The 22787-nt window shown below is 34.5% G+C and overlaps 1 protein-coding gene across 1 annotated transcript; it reads right to left on the bottom strand.

The window, feature by feature from the left end:
- On the bottom strand, positions 7817-10958 carry LOC105162642 (peroxidase 3-like). The gene is made up of 4 exons (XM_011080724.1): positions 10731-10958; positions 10195-10392; positions 9880-10042; positions 7817-8226 (listed from the first exon to the last, which is right to left on the bottom strand). The coding sequence occupies exons 1-4, from the start codon at positions 10956-10958 to the stop codon at positions 7817-7819; spliced, it is 999 nt and encodes a 332-aa protein (XP_011079026.1).

A 22787-nucleotide genomic window follows, 5' to 3' on the forward strand; every position in this document is an offset into this window, starting at 1 on the left:
CATGAGGAATATCCATCGGGGCCGGGTGCCTTGTTGCCGTTAATGTTGAAGATTGCATCATTGACCTCCAGTTCTGTGACTTCCCTACAAAGTTCATCAGTAAGCTCGGAGGAAAGTTTGGGGCCATAATCGAACACTCCATCATCAACTGGGATGGTGTGAGACTCGGTGCCCAAGAGTGTTGTATAGTAATCAACGAACTCTTGGGCAATTGCATCGGCAGACGTAATGATCGTCCCGTCAGCTCTAGTAACTGCCGTGATGGAGTTTCTAGCAGCATTCCTTTTCACCATATCGTGGAAGAATTTCGTATTTCGATCCCCCTCTTTGAGGTAGTGAATCTTGGCTTTTTGGTAGAAGAAGTTCCGTTCAGCCTCGGCAAGGAAAACGGCCTTCCTTCTAACATCTCCCAAAGATTCCCGAAGCCTTACATTTCTTGGGTTGTTTTCAAGCTGGTTCTGAGCATCTTGCAGTGCAAGGTCAGCCTCTTTGGCCCTAGTGGAAATGTGGCTGTAGTGCTGCATGTTGAAAGCTTTCAGTTCAGCTTTAAGTGCTTTCAGCCTCTTGCAAAGAATGAATTGTGGCGTTCCCTCCACATCAAGTTCCATCGTTGCTCCACAGTGGATAAGAATTCCGGGTGTTCTGCCCACATATTGAAAAACCGGAACGGTTTTGGTTTAGTGGGAGTATGATCAAAGATAGTGACAATACCCGGGGAGTGGTCGGATAGGCATCCCGATGGGTTGAAGTGGGCGCCGCAATGTAAACCGGCCTCAAGCCATTCGTTGTTGTGAAGGACCCGATTAAGTTTACACCACACGGGGTTGCTTTCGTTATTGGAATACCATGTGTAATAGCAACCCGTTGTGGGGACGTCAAGCAGTCCAAGTGCTACACAGCAGTCCACGAAATCCTTGAGTTCGTACCAAGTTGGCGTCACTCCAAGTTGCTTTTCCTCAGGAGATTTCACACAGTTGAAGTCTCCCATAATGAGCCACGGAATGCTTATCATTTGTCCCAATTCTGTAAGTTTCTCCCACATACTCCTTCTATTGACAACAGAATATAGCCCATAACAAAACGATATATAGAAGGAGAGTTGAGAGGACTTATTCGTGGCACGGCAGTGGATAACTTGCGGTGAGATATCCTCCGGTTGAAGGTCGATAACTGCCGGGTTCCAAATCACCAAGATGCGTCCACCGGCAATGGTGTCAAAGTTGTTGGCTTGGCACCATCCCGGAAATGATCAACTAAGAAATGCCTGAATCTTAGATGCTGCAAGCTTTGTCTCCAAAATGCCCAAGAGACAGAGCCGGTTATGCTTATGAGGTGGGCAATCCCATTGTGTTTGAGGGGTCGATTGAATCCCCTCACGTTCTAAAAGCCAATCTTCATGAGGATCGAAGGGGAGACTCCCCTCCTGTCTGCTTCACCGGTTTACTGAACACCCGTACAGGCTCATTGGAATTGATCCCCGGCATGAAATTGGTCCTCGGGGAATTGGTCGATGAGTTATCAGACTCTGTCAGTGTGGTAGCCTCATTATCCTGAAGTTTGGATGAATGTGTTCCATTCGTGATAGTCCGTTCCTTGTTCGCCATGATGGCCAGTGGATTTGGTTGGGGGACCTCCACTGCCGGCTTGGTTGTTACATCAGTTGATTTGCCCTTTTTCCTCCTTTGGACCATAGTCCATGCAGTAGCGGGGGCAGTCGCAGCAGTCACGGTCGGTGCAGTAGAAGGGGCAGCTGCAGCAGTCACGGCCGGTGCAGTAGTAGGGGCAGCTGCAGCAGTCGCGGCCGATGGGTGTATGCCCTGGCATGTCTCTTTAAGGTGGCCAAATCTGTTGCATTCAGTGCAAAATTTGGGGGTGAACTCATAGGCAACCGATTGTTTTCGTGTTATGCCGTTTGGCATGACGAACTCCACCTGGTCAATAAGCTTTTTTGAAGCATCAACTTCTACCAGTATTCTGGCATACGACACCCTTTCCATCTTCAGCGTAAGAGAATCCATGGCAATGGGGTTGCCAAGTTTAGAGCCTATCTTGCCAAGCGCATTTGGGTGCCAGCACTCAAGGGGGAGTGATGGGAGGGTGGCCCAAACCGGTGTTAGGCTAATATCATCTTCTTTAAACTCAAAACAATCCGGCATGTGTTTAAGAAGGAGGGGACGTCCATATATGAAATAAGGTCCCCCGGACAAAATTCGCTGCCTATCCTCCTCACGGGCAAAGCGAAAGATTAACCAACCGCTCTCGTGCTGTTGGAAACTTGATCCCCAAGATTGGGACAGTGCACGGATCGCCTTTAGTCCTGGGAATTTGCCGGCAATATAGCCGACGAGGCAAAACCCCAGCTTGCTTCAAACATCAAGCATGTCATTGGGCTCCAAGGTGAGAGGGCCATCGTCAAGCTCAAACTTGCTGAGTTTGTTTTCGTCGGTGAGTCTACGGTTGGTGCTAAATAGCCCCGCAAATGAGGTATGTTCCTTGCCCGAATTCTCAGCTGCATTATCGTTATTCGGTTGCTTCCCTTTCGGCAAGGAGGCAGTGGGCGTTGGAGCATCAATCTTAGAGAAGGAGGGGGTACCATCCAAGGAAGATATGAAGTCACCAAATGTAGCCTTACCGGTATTTGTGGGATCAAGTTGTTGGACGGCCGATTGGCTAAGCGACTGTTGTTGTGTTTCAGCCGTTTTGGCGGATGCTGTCAATGACTGGCCGGACGGTTGGCCGGTAGTAACAGTGTCGACTTTCTTATGCTTCTTGTTGTCAGGTTGGTGCTCACCCGTCAGACGGGCAGTAGCACCTGCTTTGACTGTTGCGGTTTTGACCGACGGGTGGTCGGAGGGCAGGCCGGCAGCCGGTTTTCGTACCTTGTTGGTCTTGGCCATAACAGGCAGAGGGACGACAGCAGAAACGGCTGCAGAAACTGATGCACAAACAGCTGCAGAAATGATGAAGAGTAATGGCAGCAGTAGGCAGTTTCGCAACACACTCAAATTTCAAAATTTGAATACTCCGTTCACCAGAAAATTCAGAAATTCAGGCCTATCTACCACCGATTACAGTTTGTGATGATGGTGGAAGGTGCGCAGGTAACAGAATTTTGAAGAAAAACAGCAGCAGGCACAACCAATGTGGTTGAAATTCGAATTTCAAAAATTCAAAATTTAAATTTCTGACCAAACAAAAGTGGAATCACCGTCTGATTGTGGCCGGAGAGGGACTGGAAACTGCGCATTAGTGCTGAAATCTGCAGGAAAGTCCACCAGCAGCAATGGAGAATCTGCAGCAGTAACAGAGAATTTACAGCAGGAGCAGATTTTGCTGGTAGAAACAGCCGACTGTAGAGGCTTTTCAGACGGCTAAAATTCTTCGTAACTCAGAATTGTTCGGTGAAATTGATGAGCAACACAAGGAGAAGTGAATAATCGGACCAGAATTTGCAGAAGATTGAAGGAAAATCGTGATAGAGCAAGACAATGTTGAGGCACTCTAGAGAGAAAACTTTCTAGAGAGAGGAACACTCATGACCTCACTACTGAGAGCTCTTTGATAATTGTAAGTTTTCTTTATATTAGATTCCGTAATTGGGCCAAAATACGTTCAAGTACTGTCTATTAGTTGCGGATCCATATTAAGTTTATGATATTCAAGCCCAATAAAAGTGGTCCAAAACTACCTAAAATCTTGCTTATGCCTATAAAAATGGGCCTCCGCTATAAGATTAGACACAGTACAAGGCAACGCACAAAACAAATAGCAATTAGGGGTGATGACGGTGTGGTTTTGATTTTTTTTAAAGCTATTTTAAGATTGAATTGTTATTGACGGTTTTAATTGCTATTTTCAAGATCAAAATTAAAAGTACAATTTTAGCATTTATAACAAAAATAAGACGTTGAGATTACCAAAAGAAAGAATATACATAGTTAAAACTCTTTCATAGACAAAAAAAAAAATTAGAATAATTAAAGTCAAATACTACAATTTAAGAATATAAATAGCTAATGTTTTAAATAACAAAGCGTAAAAAGTTTTAAAATAATTAAAGTTAAATACACAATAGTTCCAGATATAATACAAGTAAAAGTCTTTAAATGTCAAGTTCTAACTGCAACGATATCTGATACACCAAATGAATCTGTAGTAGAAACAGAGCACTCAATGTTAACACAAAATAAAAAATAAAAAATACTAAAAATAATATTTATTCATATACAAATTCAAACCAACAACCAATAATAATTAATTTAACCCAATTAAATTAATTCAACTCTTCTAAAATTAATTCAAAATTAATTCCATCCCGTTTTAGTGGAAAGTGTGTGATTCTTCAGATTCACCCTCAGCTAGATTTAGGTATGTATGACCAACACAATTAATTAAATTATAGTACGGTCCTTCTATCAACCATCTCCCAACCTTAATGTAGGGTACGGAATTGAGCATCGACTACCATTCTAGACTAGGCATCTATACTTATAACTTGAGTTCTCATTTACCCTATTGATTGAATAGAGAAACTAATTACATTCATTCAATCACTATGGCCACAGATTTTGAAGGCATAAATAGGTCTCAGAGCGTATAGACATACTTGTCACAATACTGATAGGGGACAAATTCTATCTTGGAATCCATCATGCTCGCCACATACCCCAATTGCATTGGATAAGACTTATAATGAGTATGCCACACGATATAGCCACCGTTTGTTATGTGCAAGATATAGTCTTTGTATGCATGTGACTGTCATGATTCCTTAAGTTTGAAAATTAATCTCCTGCTATCGGAATCGGGAATCCCAGTCATACCGACTCCTCAAGGCTTCCATATGATGTTTTTTACGAGTTTGTTCAATTAGTCGACTATCCTGTCAACTCCTCCCAATGAAGTACGACTGTAATACTTAGTGCAAGTTTCTGTAGGACATTCGGAGCCCTGTCTCGAGATCCTCGATTTAAAATATTTCAAACTGACCCTTAAGAGTTGGTTCTATAGCTAGCAAATTTTTGCGCAACCCAATTCTACGGGTTTAAGCTTTCGGTCTATCAGCATTTTGTTGTGGTATTGAAATCCTATTTAATGTAAGTGGTAAGCACAACAAAAACACAATGCTAAATTAATGAATTTTACCGTATTCAGCAATTCAATATTACTTTGATAAAAATTAACGAATAAAAAACAATCAATCTCTTCATCACCTATTCCATCATATTTACTAATAAAAATTCCATTCGATGCTCTCCAAAAAGTATAGTAATGATCAGGATAACAAAATCTTAAACTGCATCTTGGATTTAAAAACTATCATAAACACTTTGATATTTACACTCATCCCGTGTAGCGACCATTGGACAAGATGTCAAAAGGAACAAAGACAAAAAACGAAACGTGCGGTTTTATTTTAAATTTAGAATTACAGTTTGGAAAATAAATAAAAGGAACAATCATAATGCCTGGCATGTGATTTTTTCCGACAAGTGACTCAATTTTTCGATCAAATTTGTACTAAAATTGAGATGTTTTCAGTTTTACGGGATCAAAATGAAATCCTAGTAACTTAGGAAACAAAACGAGAATGGCCTGAAGTTAGGGGACGAAAATTGTCTTTAATCCTAAAAGAAATGGCTCAATTCGATTCAATTCATGCAATTTTAATTTTTTTTATCACTCCTAACAACAATAACACACAAAACACAACTCACTACATACAACACAAAGCAAAATTGTATTATGGTGATAAGAATGTCTGACGAGCAAATTAATCCAAAATAATTTTTGATTAATGGAGGCATTTGAATTCGAAATATACTTACTTTTCAGTCATTCAATTTTATTTATCTGTGTCATGTAATAGTTAAAATTTGAATTTTTGGCTAATGGCAATTATTTTCGAGAAAGTTATTATTAATTACCAAGAAATAGTGAGAAAATTTATTCATAAAATTATCATTATAAATAATTAGTAATACATATATAGTTACAACAAAAAATAAAATTTTTTGTTGAATTGTTGGTATATAGTGACAGTTTTATACACAACTAAGCAATATCACTAATAATTATATAATGACCAAATCAAACTTATCGTAACTTATTATATATTTTTAGAGGTGAATAGCAATTTATACCCCTGTGATATTGAAAATGAGCTCTTTAACCCCCTATGAAAAAGATATAGCAATTTACCCCCTTGTACTTTTTAAAATGAAGCAATTTAGCTCCTTATACAGGGAGGTAAAATTGCTTCATTTTAAAAATAATATGGGGGTAAATTGTTGTATTTTAAAAAATATAGGGAGGTAAATCGCTATTTGTTTTTTCATAAGGGGGTAATTTGCTCATTTGCGATATCACAAGGAGGTTGCTTGCGTTTTTTTCATATTTTTAGTGATAATTTTGATATTTTGTTGTTGTGTGTTTTGGTAATTAACTATGCAAAAGTTGAGTCATATTCATCCTCTATGGCTGAAAACCACGGTAAACGACTACTATTAACTACGGTTAAATATAATTTTTCCACCATGAAAAAATTATTTGTCATGGCAAATGTTTTAGCCACTCTCGCATAAATCACGGCCAACAACCATTGTGTGTTCGTGGTTAATAATTATTTACTACAGCTATTTGTTATTAACTATGACAATTAACCGTATTTAAATGTTGTAATTCTCGTAATTTATTCTTTATAATAATTAATTACTCAGCTTTATTTAATTAACAACAGAAAAAAATGCTGCAAATATGAATGATTGAATTAATCATAGACACGACATATTTATTCATTGAAAATAATTAGTATAGTAACCTGCAAAAGGCTCCAATTGAAGCTATATGGGAAGCTTATGCGTGCCAAATGGGTTCATAATTTGTTTGCTCTCACCTGAATCATTATTTTTCTTTTTACATATATAAATACATCATCAGTTTAAATATGTATACATATAGGAAAAAATACAAACAACCCCCTTGTGATATCGCAAATGAGAAAATTACCCCCTTATAAAAAAATAAATAACTATTTACCTCTCTGTTTTTTAAAATACAACTATTTACCACCCTATGCTTTTTAAATTGAAGCAATTTACCTCCCTGTATAAGGAGATAAATTGCTTCAGTTTAAAAAGTACAGGGGGCTAAATTGCTATATTTTTTTCATAGGGGAATAATATGCTCATTTTTTTAATATCACGGAGGGGTAAATTGCTAATCACCCTATACATATATATTAATTATGTATCAATGTACGTTTTATTTGGCCTAACAGAGAGTGGCTCACCGACATCGAATGGGCCACTAGGAAATAGAGAGGAAAACACATCATTAATGTGGCCTATCGTGCATTACTTGGTGCTTGTGTTTACCACATTTGGAGGGAGCGCAACTTGAAACGATTCAAGAACATTGAGAGATCTCCGACTATAGTCGCTAGTGTCATTATTGAGGATGTCAGATTACGTATTCTTAGTATTAACTTGTCGAGTTCTGTAAGTACTAGTGCACTTTATAGATTATGGCGTATCTCTTGGCCTGTCGAGAGAGAAACTAGCACTTGAGCACTGTTATATTATATCTTTATTCACATCTATAAAATTTACCTTTTCTCAAAAATAATGCATCAATATAACACCACGAAAAAACCCTAAAACAAACAGACTATCAAGTTTCACTCAATTAGTGGAAATATATATCCCAACACATTTTCATTTTCATGCAAAATATAATTTAAAAACAAAAACACATTTTTCCACCCAGAAATTAGAAACTGACAATCTTGAAAAATTAAACCAAATACTCCTAATAATTAATTTACGACAGCACAATGTTTCCGAATTTCACCAAAACTACCAGTTTTAACCTCAATTTTACCCATTTTCTCCATCGAACTTGCAAATTCTTGATAGAAATTCTCGATAGATCCCTGCACGAGTTGAGTAATAATTGATCTCGTTCTGGGGTCAGTCAGCAGTGCTGCATCGGACTCGAATAAACCCCTTCGCTTAAGCACAAGTGTGTAGTAGCTAAGGTCGAACGTCCTAAAACTTCCTGGATCCATCTCCACTTTCGTCGTGGAATTGATGGATTTGCATTTCTTGGCTTTGAGATTGGCTGCATACTCACTGTCTAGCGACGGATCCCCGTCCCCCACGCCCGTGAAATTGTAGAGACGGTTTGCGAACGACGGGCAATGCGAAATACCAATAGTATGAGCACCTAAAAAAATTAATATTATATTTTGATATATTACAATGCTATATATCTAGATTAAAAAATGAACACTTTTTCTTAGTATCGAAAAAAATAAAATAAAATAAATAAATAAATCAAATTGCTCGATCAACTCAATTGAAAATCAATCAATGGAGAGCTTATTTTATTTGGCTCCAATACTTTTGTTAAATGTAACAAATCCAACGTGAAAATAATTTTACTTTGCGTTCAAGCTTAGACGAGTCTATGTTAATGAAAAAAATAATAAAATATGCATAAAAATATCAGATTATTTTGATCAGCTCATGATTGATTCTACTAAAACTTGTTCGAGCTTTTTCGAACGCACTTCTGTTGTACGATTGGACAAAAATGAATTCTTCTTTACTTGTAATGCCAATTGGTTGTCATTTTTATAACTATTAAGAAAATGGAAAGTTTTATTTTTCATCCCATATTTTAGAGTTAATATAATTTTTATTTCATTGGTTATGGGATTATCATTAATGATTTTATAAGTTACAAAAGATTATTATTTTTAGTTCTTTCATAAGATTTTGTTAGTATTTTGATAGAAAATGCACGCGTAAAGTACATGACCATTATCGAAAATACTAACAGAATCTGATAAAATTATTAAGAGTGAGTTTTTTAATAATTTATGAGATTATTAATGAAAATCTCGTAATTGATGGGACTAAAAGTGCTAATTAGCACATGACTGGAAGTGGCTAAAAAGTTAATGACTATTATTCATCAAAATATTAATAGAATCTGATGAAATAACTAAAAATAAAATTCTCTTTTGTAATTTATGGGGCACTAATCAGAATATCGTAACTAATAGGATGAAATTGAATTGGATCTAATACGAAAATAATATTTCCCCTTAAGAAAAATATCAGAAAATGTTTATAATATATTAAATTGGAGGTACTTTCTGATAATTATAAAGCTAAGCTTTACTTTGCAACTAATAATATTTTGGGATAATTACACTTCCCTTCTTTGAAATTTGGTGTAATGATACGTAGACCTCTGTTGTTTGAGAAATTATATCTAGTATCCTTAAGGTTTGCTTTCATCTAACAAATAAGTCCCTTCGTTGGACGAAATTCACCGAATTTGTTGATGTTAAGAAAAAAAATTGAAAAAAAAAATCTATATTTAAGCCCAACTGATTTATTACTGGTCAAATAATTCTTCTTATGACCAAATTACCCTGATATGTATTCACGCGTTAATGCATGTGCGGAGGTATATTTCACCGTTATAAGGGTAGTTTAATCCAAAAAAATTATTTGGCCTACAATAAATCAGTAATAAACCAATTGATGGTAAATATCAATTTTCATTCAATTTTTGCTGTTAATATCAACAAATTTAGTGAATTTTGACTAATGGGGTGACTTATTTGTTAGACATAAGCAAACCTCAGGTGTACTAGATGTAGTTTTTCAAATCACAGAGGTTTACGTGTAATTACACCAAATCTTTAAGGAGGGGAATGTAATTATCCCTAATATTTTTCATATAGATTTATGACAAAACATATATATTGTTGATTATATTTAATAAACTTTGACATTGTGATATATATATATATATATATATATATAAAAGGTTCAGAATAGTTGCTATTAATATTGAGCTCACCAGATAACAAAACAAGGTCTTTTAGATTAAGACCCTTATTAGCAAAATGTGCGTAGAGGGTGGAGAAGTCACTGGATGGAGCTGGAATTTGGTCTAATGCTTCTGAAGCATTTGATATCACCCCATCTCTACGCCCTGTCGGCACTCTCCAGAAAGGACCTCCCTATATATTTAAATAAATAATTAATAACCGAATTAGGAAAAAATAATTATATACTAAGGTATATATGATATTAAATATTCAAAATAGTTTAAAGAATTAATTAGGAATTCATATAGTGGGTTTTTTTCTTTTCTTTATTGGAATTTGCTCACAATTGCAACAATGGCATCTCTTGCAATCAATGTGATGATATCGGCGCAGGAGACGACGCCAGGGCATTCGTCCTCCAGCAGGTTCTTCACCCTGTTGATAAAGTCGAACCCCCTGACCGTTTGATTAGGGGTCGCAACCTTTTCCGTCTGGTTTTTGGTGGCTGGCGTGAAGTCCAGCAGCACCGATGCATCACATCCCTATATGTCAAGTTTCCAATAAACAAAAATAAATAAATAAAATACAAATACGTAACATCATGGACACAAATCGACATAAATTAGGGGGAAATTGCAAGTTTACCCCTTGTAATATTAGAAATCAGAAAAAAGCCCTCTGTGAAAAATAAAATAGTAAATCATCTCCTGTATTTCGAAAAAAGAAGCAAATTACACCCTATGTAAATCATTAAGAGGTGATAATTCGCTTCATTTTTTGAAACACAGATGTAACTCGGTAATTCCTTTTTCACTACGGGGGTATTTTCTCATTTCATATAACACAGGGGATTAAAATGCATTTAACCCCACTAACATACCCTAACAAAGCAATCATGGAAATGCATTCTTATGAGGGAAGCTGCAAGAGAAGGAGCATTAGGGATGTGGTGATTGACATAGTCATACACGATCTGCTCAGCTTTCGGACACGATTCTGCGTAGAAATCCATCTCTAAATCAGCGCAACAACTGCCAACCAGCAGCACCACACCTATTACAGTAATAACCAATGTCAGAATCCTACAATTATACCCTACTTTCTCCATTTCTAAGACAAAAATCAACACAAAACCCTCTTCAGGTTTCTGCTGACTATATATTCTTCCTATGTTTCCAGCTCAAACTGATTCAGACAAGAGGGCCTGCAGGATATATATATATATAATGTGATTGTTAATTACTGTACTGAACCTGTGGTTTTGATCGTATACTTTGACGAAGTGGTTGGGAATACAGAAATGTTTAGGTGTACGTACGTGCACGGAATTGGTTAGAATTGGGAATAATTATGTGTATTATATGTCCTAATTGCATTTAACTTTAGTAACCAAATTATTGCAAAAATTAAATATATATGTTGACAGTAATTTAATTGATCTAATTTGTCACGATATAATTATTAGTGACAAAATTTTAAACAAATTTATCATTATAAATAATTGCTTACACAATAATTATTTATTGTCAATAGGTCATTCATGTATTCATATAATTAACTAATTATTTTTAGTGATAATTTTATAGACAAATTTTCTATCACTGTTTCTTAACTGGTAACAATCTTTACAAAGTAAAGAAATGGCCAATGCTAAAATTATGAAATGGTCGTAAAATAATTTTTTTGCCATTTAATAGATATAATTAGTAACAATATTAAAATTATCATTTTTTTATCACAAAATATGCTTTTTTTTTTTAAATTTTTTGTAGGGTTATAGTTTAAAATAAAGTATTACGAAAGTTTTTACATTACGTGTTTTGTATAAGTTTTAACTACAAACAATCAATGAGGCATTTTTACAAAGATCGACAATTTAGTGAGAACTCTGTTTGTTGTTGTTGAATTGTTACTATGCATATATTACTAATTGCTATATTTATAATTCAATGACAATATAAAGGATTAAATGCAATTTTGGTCCTCTAATTATAGTCAAATCCTGTTTTAGTTCTTTAACTTATTAGGGCTTGAATTTGGTTCTCTATGTATTTTAATTGCTCTATTTTAGGACATTTTTTTGCCGAAAAATATCCAATCCGCTGGAAAAGATGACAGTGAACTTCAAATCCTTGGATCTCCGCACCACGTTAATGAAAATGGCTGGGACTTATCTCGTTAGACTCACAAGGAAGAGGCGAGTCGAACTGTGGTAGTCCGCGATCGCCGTTCATACGGACCGCGGCGAATTGACACGAAGAGGCTGCGGCGGTGAAGGTGAAAGCCCAGTTTTTATGGTGATCGAAACCTAAAATTGATTAAGGGGTTTTGTTCATCTTGAGTTGAGAGTTGAACGATATATGTAGCTCTCGGCAATTTTGAGTGACGGTGGTAGATTTTTAGAAAGAAGGTGGCGGTGAAAGTAGTGCAAAAATGGATTGATTTTCCGGCGAATTGGATACTTTTCCGGCAAAAAAAGTCCCAAAATTGAGCAATTAAAATACATAGAGGACCAAATCCAAACTCTAACAAGTTAAAGGACTAAAATGAGATTTGGCTATAGTTAGAGGACCAAAATTGCATTTAATCCCAATATAAATATACGACAATTAGATCTATTTATTGTCGATATTTACCTGACGAATTATTTCTGGTGATAGTTTTACTTGCAACTTTTTGTCATTAATTATTATTATTAATTATTAAAATACACAAGAGTTGTTACTATAAAATTAAAAAATTATTATCACTTAATACATATAATTGTCGATAATATTAATATTGCTCTGGCTGATATTCTCTTTTTGACAGCGATATATGCAAAATTTGAGATAAAAAAATAAATAGAAAACGGAGAGTCGTTTTGTATGAAGCCATTAAACTTTACGTACGGCACTGATTGGAAGTATCAATGTTGTGAAAAACAGCAGAGAGTACTTGTAATTAATTAGATCAAACTGCTAATTAGGTGACAAAGTGATAATTTATTAATTGCAATTATGAACCAAACAAAGTATATATATATATGGAAAAAATATTTTTTTAGTCCGTTAAGTATGTCTAATTTGAGTTTTAGTCTTATAAGTATGCCTATTTTTTATTAACTCCAGTATCTTGCAAAATTGATTACATTTAGTCCTCCGATGGATTGAATTTATAATTTGCACTTGAAAAAGTGATATGACTGGACACCTAGATGCGCTTTTGTTGATTTATAATCCTATGTGGCTAAAATCATGATGTGAAAGACAAGTTGGCCATCTTTTGGAGGGAAAAAAGTTGACTTTTCCCTCCAAAATACTTTTTCTAACCAACAATATATTTTCTTCTCTCCAAGCTTGCACAAATCCATTTCTCCCCCTTATCTCTCGGCTCCAATGTCTTTTTCCATCGAAGGACCACTTTTTTGCTACTGCGGAAAGGAAGCAATGGTTCGAACTTTTTGAACTAATCAAAATTCACGAAGGAGGTTCCATTTCTGTTAAGATTACAAGGTAATAAGCTCATTTTTTTTCCTAATCATTATTTTTGGATTTTTTAAATGAATTTAGTTTTGTAGAGAGAAGGGTCTGTCAAGTCAGCATACAAGCCACGTACCCTCCCATGTGGCATGATATGTGGTTAATTGGCCGAAAATTGGACCAACTGATTTACACATTGGCAAGTTTCGGGTAAATTTAAAATTTTGGCCCAAAAAAAAGTAGAAAACCCTCAAACGGACTAAATCTAATCAATTTTGCAAGTTTTTGGAGTTAATAAAGAATGAATATACTTATAGGATTAAAACTAAAATTGGACATACTTAACGCACTAAATTTTTTTTTCCCTATATATACATGTATATTTATTTAATTTTATTTGTTTGAGGATGCATCTTTGCTGTCTCTGCAAGATAGAATCACAACTATGATGGCACAGTGATTATTACTATTATTATATATTATGATATATATAAAGTAGATGAGGTTCATTACTTGGCTGCCAAAGAAGCATAATTAAGTGTTGTATATATACACTCTTGATGTTTTAATTTATTGGGTATAGTTGAAATTTTATGAATAAGTTTCGAGTCCCGTTAGACATATGGATATTGATTTCACTTAATATAAGTTTATTATAATAAATATTTATCTCATTTGTGTTTATCGTAAAGGATAATTTCATCTTCTCATGGCGTTAATATGTGAAAATGTATAAGGTGTAGTTTGATAATAGAAAATATTTGTTTGACCTGTAATAATCAATCAGCTGTAAATATACATATTTATTTATTTTTTTTTGCCAATATGAGCAGATTCAGTTTATTCTTACTAAGTGCTAGATATAACCTTTCAAACAACAAGAAGTTTACATGTAATTACATCAAATTCTTAGAAAAGGACGGCATTATTTTTCCCTATTTAATATTAGTATATTGTACTATGTCTTTATTAATTAAATTAATTTATTTATCAGTTTATTAATATTAGTGTAAACATATAAAATAACCATGCATTTCTATCTTGAAAAAAAAGTTTAGTACTTATGCCATCTCATTCATTTTTTTCCTGAGGCAAAAAAAAGTTGATTTTTTTTTGAAAAATCATTTGGTAACAAAAAATTAAACGATGATTCAAAAATTAGCACGAAATAGGTATATTAAGCGACAATAATTTTATTTTTATCACAAAATAATTTTCAAAGTAATTCTTCATGACAAGAATTTGTATAAGTTATAACTATTGTTAGTTAGTAATATATTTTAATGACAATCTTATGCATAACATTTTTGTTCCAACTCATTGTTGGTAATAAGTTTTTACACATTAATAATTACTATTTTTCAAATTATAAAAATCATTATAATAACAAAATAGATGTTTTTGTAACTTTTGCATATAGTTTCTAAGGCATTAATAAAATTAATTAATATTGTTATTAGTGTCATTATCATTCCTTTTTTTCAATGATGGTTATACATCTATTATAAACAATGCCTCTAGGAATGCGATCGGTGTCCCATTGTCCGCTTTAGTTTCATATAAACCCCATATAAAAAGGCTCCTTAAACTTCTCATTCGCAACCAATGTGAGATGCTTATCTAAATTATCAGCTCCCAGACTAGGGACTTTGACGGACACATAACCTCGTTCATCATGCCAAATGATGTGGTTTGCGACCCAATCAGTAGCCCGTTGTGCAAAGTATTATTCGCTCTAACTTTGTATGAGTCTTACAATTTTATCCTAAAAAAAATCTAAATTAAATAAAAAACAGTGAAACTTATAAACAACATAGACTACTCATTCGTAATTAATTTAAAATGTTTGCCTACATCATAATCATACTATTATTTTATTCTAATAAGATAACTCTTTAATTTGTACTGATAAGTATATAGGAAGGCTTGCATCCATCAAAACGAATTTTTTTACTACAGTCAATGATTATCATGAAAGGTATTGATTGCTTAAAATTAAGTTCATCTAATTGCATTTACACCACAAGAAAAAGTAATATCCACGATAATTTTGTGGTAGTTAGAATTACATGTGATGATACATATTAAATAATATGTAATAATTTTAATAATAACAATATATACGTACTTAGACCCTATTCTTTAATGATTGGATCTGATATTCTTGCTTATCCGCCAAAAATTGCTCGTTTATTTTCATTTAGAGTTTATTTGATTGGGATAAAAAATGAGTGTACAATAGGAATGAGTAGGAATCTACTTGGTCTCGTGCATAAGAGTTTTAGTTTTTTCCTATGCCTTGATATCGGGTAAATTATATTTTTGGTCCCATAAATGGATTTGTTTTTAATTTTTATCCCACACTTAGGTGAATTCGCATATTGAATCTCATATGTGGTTTTTTTTTTTTCAATTTGAGGACCATTGAGGAATTTCCGTCCAATTGATAATGGCAGTTGCTCTCTCTGTTAGTTAATACAATCAAAATAAGAGTAAATTATATTTTTTGTCCCATAAGTGGACCTGTTTTCAATTTTGATCCCACACTCAGGTCAATTCGCATATTGAGTTCCATATTTGTGTTTTTTTTTTCAATTTGAGGACCATTGAGGGATTTCTGTTCAATTGATAACGGTAACTGCTCTCTTCGTTGGTCACTACAATCAAAATAAGGGTAAATTATATTTTTAGTCCCATAAGTGGACATATTTTCAATTTTGGTCCTACACTCAGATCAATTCGCACATTGAGTCCCATATTTATTTATTTATTTATTTATTTTTTCAATTTGAGGACCATTAAGAGATTTTCGTCCAATTGATAACGGCAGCTGCTCTCTCCGTTAGTCAATACAATCAAAATAAGGATAAATTATATTTTTGGTCCCATAAGTGGACCTATTTTCAATTTTGGTCACACACACAGGCCGATTCGCACATTTACGTGTGAGACCAAAATTGAAAACAAGTCCAATTATGGGATCAAAAATGTAATTTACCCTCCTGATATCTCATGTTCAATCATCGTAGACCCGAGGAGGTTTCGGGCCGGACCACAAGAGCGGGGGGCATTACTGGTCAAGAGCTTGGGCTTCTTTGGTGTTTCCCCTGTTTGTTTAGGAGCTAGTTTATGGTTTATGTTTTTTTTCCTTATAAGTTCAGACTAGGGTTTGCATGATTTTTCTAGGGTTTCTTTTTAGTTGTTTCTTGATGCGTTTTGTGTGTTGTTTCCCAGTTATTTGTTGTGTTTAGCGGGTCAGATAGAGTTGTTGTATTTTCTTAGTTTCGATTCTTGGTAGTGGTCTATTTCGTTTTCTTTGGGGTCCAGAGTACTATAGCTAGGTTTTGTGATCATCCACTTGGTCTCTTACAAGTTTGAAGCACTTAGCACATCAGTTAAAGACACGTGTAGATGAATTAAATTTATGTTCAATAAAATTGCGCCGCGTGAAAATAATATATTAGATATTAATTTTTATTTATATTCTGGGAATTTAACAAAATTTAATTCCTAATGTAAATAGTTAATTGATTGATATTAATATTTATTTTTTGGCCAATCAAATAATGCTAAGTGTCAAATTTCATATTCTCGTCAAATGAATCATATCTTCCAAATCAAGTAAGTACAAGTCAATTTGAAAATGAAAATTCGCATCTTGTAAATATGGAAGCAAATGTCAAACAAATTTGTGAAGGGCCAATCAAATCGCGTCACCTCAAGTTAAAATGAAAAAGTTTCCGAACCTACCATTATAAATAGGGGTGTTCTCTAATAATTCGACCCGCGTAGAATTGAAGAGACAATCGATGATAGAAGCAAGAGAGCATTCAAGAAGTCCCAAATCCTCTCAAGTGAAAATGAAGAAAAATCCACAGCTTTGAAAGCAAAATTAAAACATTCGTCACAGAAATCATTCAAAGTCAACATTTGATACGTGAAGAATTCGAGAGACCTGTGAGTTAATATTGTCAAGACATGAATCCACTTTGGCGAATGATTAGGCAAATTATATGATATATTTTTCTGTTAATGTCCCTATATTCTTGTGATATGATGCTTGTTTTTTGGTGTATTTATGACATTTTAGGTGCTTTTTGAAAGGCACCAGAAAGTGCAAGTGGATCGACTTGGGAACTTGCAAGCAGAAGCAGTAATATGAAATTACGTAAATTAAAACAAAATGCAATAAAATCATAATTTCAAGGAGTGCACCCTTGGAGTTTTCGGACATTCAATGTAGTTAATAATAATGTTAATAAAATTAAATGAGGCTAATGGTTGAATAAAAAATGAGAGGTACATAAATCATAAATCAAGAATTACCTCTTTGATTTGATTTACTTTAAACCTCCTTCATTTGATACCATTCATGCAAGGCTTCAACATAGAAACCCTCTAAAGTTGTGTGCATACCACACTGAAATTTGGGATCACTCAATCCTCTTTACTAGAAAAAAATTAGGGAGAAAGAACACACCAACTGAGTATTGGAGAGGGGGCGGCCGAATGGGGAGCTAGGAAGAGGAAATTATTTTGTGTTGTGTGCTATGTATTCATTAGTTATTCCAAATAACTAATATATATACATATACCTTGTATGGATGTATTATAATGCATCTAGGTTCATTATATCATCCATAAGGTAATAAAATTCTTTATTCCAAATAAAAGATTACTAAAATGGCACTTTCCAAAAGTAAAATTGTTAATAATTTCCTTTCTTAGCATTTTCCAACAATTTAATTAAGGGGTGCTTGGACCGATTTTAATAAATAAAATACAAGGTCCAATAATTTTAATTATATTCAATTTAATTAATGCCCACCTAATTAAGCCCATCATATATTTAATCCAATTAAATATATGAGTCCAATTAGCTTTTATTAATAAGTCCAATTTATTCAATAATAAGGGCAAAGCCAATATAAATTAATGTCATTAATTTATTCTTGGGCTACTTCATCCACTGGATCCCTCTCATTTATAAGTAATCCAATTACTTATAGAATTAATTCTCAATTAATTCCTCATTCCTTCTCGGTGATTTGTGTGTGACTCTTTAGGTTCACCTTCCAACTAGACTTGAGCTAGTATCAAATACTATTATTAATTGAATCTAATTTCATTAACAATTCTCGATCGACCCTTGATTAAGAAAGCCCATCACCATGGGTGGCCGTCTACAACTGTCCATAGTACTAGAGACTAGGCAAATATTCATGTGAACTTTTAGGTTCTTGAGTTTATACGGGTACGGTCCTTTCATCTATTGTCTCACAGCCTTAGATCAGGGCATGAAATTAGGTATCGATTTCCATCTTGGACTAGGCGTCTATGTTTAATACTTGAGATCACGTTACGCTAACTTGCTCGACATAGGAACCTCTTTTTCTTATTCGGCCAATGACTTTGGCCATAGGTTTATACAGTGTAAACACATCTCCAAGCATATGAGATTCCTCTGTCACATTTTGACAAGGGACGGATCCTCTTCTTGGAACTCACCGTCCTCGCTACATGCTTTGACCGTACTGGACAAGGCTTATGATGACCATGTTTGGGACACGATCATCTCTCGTACAAATCCAAGATACAGTCATCACATGCTCGTGACTACCATGATTACTCAAGTTTGAGGACTACTCCCGTACTATTGGAGTAGGGAATTCGTGGTATACCGACCAAGCCTCCAAAGCTTTCATATAACGATCCCCGCGAGTCAGTTCAGCCGATTCGACACCTAGCCTATCGACCCATTAGGATCGCGTAGATGTCCCACGTCTGTTGTAGATGAAACACGAGACCCATCAAATTAATGTGACTCTTAATGCAAGTCTCCATAGGACACTTGATGGCCATTCTCGAGGTCCTCAATTTGGAATATTTCAGACCCAAACCTAGACAGCTGGCTTCATGACCGCCATCCAATGCGCAGTCCAACTGTTGCATGGTTGTTAAAATGGTCTGTGGCGTTTGTTCTGATGTTTGAAATAAATACAAATATAAATGTAATGAGTACAATGAATGAAAAGCCAATAGAGAATACTCATTTTATTCATTGAATAATATTACATAAAATCGAGTTACTGTCAGAATAGATTACAAGTATGCCAATCGAATTGACTTTCAGGTCACCTATTCTAACAATCTCCCACTTGACCTAAAGCCAATCACCCGTCGATCTGAAACCCATCTTATCCAGATGCCGAGCATGGGCAATTTGCGACATCGGCTTAGTAAGTGGATCCCTTGTGTTTTCAACTGAGCCGACTCAGTCCATCCTGATGTCACCTCTGCTCACCATCTCTCTATGTAGATGGTAGCGTCTAAGGATTTGTTTGGAACGGTGATGAGATCTTGGTTCCTTTTCTTGTGCTATCGCCCCCATTGTTATCGCATGAGATAACTACGGGCTCAGCAATGCTAGGCACTACATCCAACTTTTGGATGTTGTTTTTCATCCAAACCGCCCCTTAGCTGCTTCCAAAGCCACTATGTATTCAACTTCCATGGTGGAATCCGCTGTGGTATCCTGCTTGGAACTTTTTCAAGCAACCACACCACCATTCAGCTTGAATACAGAACCTGATTGAGACTTGTCATCATCATCGTCCGACTGGAAGCTATCTTTAGTCCTTTTCAGGTACTTAAGTATTGTCTTGACTGCCCTCCAATGTGCCTCCCCGGCGCATGCCTAATATCTGCTAGTCAAGCTCAAAGCGTATGCTACATAGGTCTTGGAGCAAGCATGGAGGAAGGAAAACTCACCCTATTGATAGCAGGAGGATGATGACCGACCTACTCGATCTGCAAGGAGAAGTGTACAACTACTTTTACAGGCTAAGAATACTACTTGGCAAGCTCTAGCAAATATATTCTTACTTAGCTAGAATCAACAAGTAACTATACGCCTTATCTTGCTGAATGCATACTTAGGTGTTGGTAGCCACATTATTTTACTAACACTTTTCTCTTACAATAAGCATATATCGCAAACATAGGCTACTTGATATTCAAGCTTGCAGAGTAAGAGTCACTTAGACTTGTTATTTTAGTGAGACCCCCAAGTCACTCGTTCCTACTAACCACCTATAGGAAAGAACGGTTTGGGCATAAACACATTTTAGTATATCACAGGGACATCCCCAATATTCTATTATTCGATCCTGTAGGAGAAGAGGACCATGCAAAATCCAAACCAATAATTAAGCAAGCACATTCATAAGCTATTTATAGAATAAAAAGTGGGAGGAGAAAAAAAATCCAAGGCATCTCTGTGCCATCATTAACCAAAATATTCAATCCCACACCGAAGCGGAGAGAGGAGAAAAGTGGAGGCGGAGGAAGTGAGAGAGAGAGAGAAGGAGAGAGAATGAGTGGCTGGTGGTGGTTGGGGATGAGGCGCCGGCTTGAATGAGAGGGAGAGGGAGAAGAAGGGAAAAAATCAGCCAAGTAAGGTTTTTATATAATGATCATTTCAAAAGCCGTTACAATGAAGGTTACGATATTTTAAAAGCCATTGCAAAAGGAATTATAAAAATATAGTCGTGTAAAAAGTCGTTACAATATATTGATACGACGTCATTTTGTTCATTGTCATTACAAAAATCGTTATAAAGAGAATTCCAAAATAATTAATTATTTTAAAACAATAAGTTGTCGTTTTTGACGATTTAGTGTTGTGGAAACGTACCATTATAGTGGAACAATATAATTAAAATAAATTAAAAGAATAAATATTTTTATATGATATTGATACATGTATGCAATTTGCAATAAATTTGTATATTCATAAATGTTACTATTATATTGATGTAACTATCATCTTACCGTGTTGAACTGCATGGGTTAATCGAATTTTCAAAATTATGATCCAACCGTCAGATATGATCAAACTTATGAAAGAATCCATTTTGCTAAGTTGTAGCCTTATTCGATATATTGTTCATGGAACTTAATAGTAATCATTCAAATCGGTGTATTTTTAAATCAGGCTATGTGATTTAAAACCATACCCTCTGATATAACTTAATGGACATCTTCTTGTATACATTTAAATTTGATATGAATCGGATGGCCAGATGTAAAGATATTATATTTTTCAATCTGAATTTTTAAATGGCTCATTTTTTGTAACTGTTTCTGTAATCGCCGGTGTAATTTACCTTTGTAACAGTATTTGTAACGGCTAATCGAATTTAGAATTTCCACCATTTTTTTTATTTCGATTTCAAAAATATTAATTTGTAACGGCTTTTTTTTGTAACGGTTATATATAGTTTGGCCGTTACAAATACCATTTTCTATTATCTTTTCGCCTATCATTTGGAATGGTCATTGTAACAGTTTCTTATTAGTTTGGCCGTTTTAGAGATTAAATTATTTTATAGCGGCTTTTGTAACGACCTTTGAAACTCTTCATGTTCTGTTATTTTGTCACGACTTTGTAATGGCCTCTGATAAAAAATTCATTCCAATTGTCATAGTTTTGGTAATACCGTTTTTTTGTATATTTTTCTGCGCTTTTTTCCGCTCCTTATTTTACCTAAAAGCTGTTACAAAAAAAATCGAGCCGTTACAAAAACCGTAGCAAATTAGTAACAACTAATAAATTATAACAGTTTTACGTACACCATCTATTTGTAACAACGTTAGTAACGGTTATGGCCGTTACAAAATAAATATATTTTTATTACCCCCTCAATAACGTCAGCTCGTCCAATCCGTTACAAAAAGTGTATCTTTTTGTAGTGGTACTTAGGGGTGTAAACAAGACAAAATCGACTCGAGCTTGACAAAATTTAGCTAGAGCTTATGATTTTGAGCTCAAACTCGAGCTTGTTAATTTTTTTATTAATAGTTAAAATAATAATTATTTTAGAATATTTATTAATTATGTTAGGCTGGCAAGCCAAATTATTTTCCATCTAATAAAAATATATTTCTAATTTTCTTTAACCGTTAGATAATTTAAAATGATGATGATAATAATAATAATTTATTATAAAATTAAAAAGCATATGTTTACATGAAATTAATATAATATTAGAAATATATAACTTCATATTATTTTTACTATATTTCTATATTATGAGATAAAATTACCATATTTTTTATGATGGTATTAGACTAATATGAGATATTGCTTGAATATAATTTTAATATATCACAAATATTTTGTTCATTACCTTATATACTATTATATGCGTAATCAAATATATAAAAATATTTATAAAAAAATAAAAAGTAAAAAAAGCTAGCAAGCTTCAAAAAGAAACATGTTGGCTCAAGCTCAACTTATTAAGGAGCTTAAGTTTGAGCAGACTCAACTGGAGCTAAGCTTTAGTCGAGCCAGCTCAACAAATTCGCGAGCTGGCTCGACTCATTATTTTTGTATTTGTATTGTAATTTGACTTATTTCTAGGGTTCGATTGTCTTATACTTAAATATTTAGTCCCGTCGGATTAAAAAGG

Source organism: Sesamum indicum, linkage group LG5 (genome assembly GCF_000512975.1).
Source record: "Sesamum indicum cultivar Zhongzhi No. 13 linkage group LG5, S_indicum_v1.0, whole genome shotgun sequence".
In the NCBI taxonomy this organism is placed as follows: Eukaryota; Viridiplantae; Streptophyta; class Magnoliopsida; order Lamiales; family Pedaliaceae; genus Sesamum; species Sesamum indicum.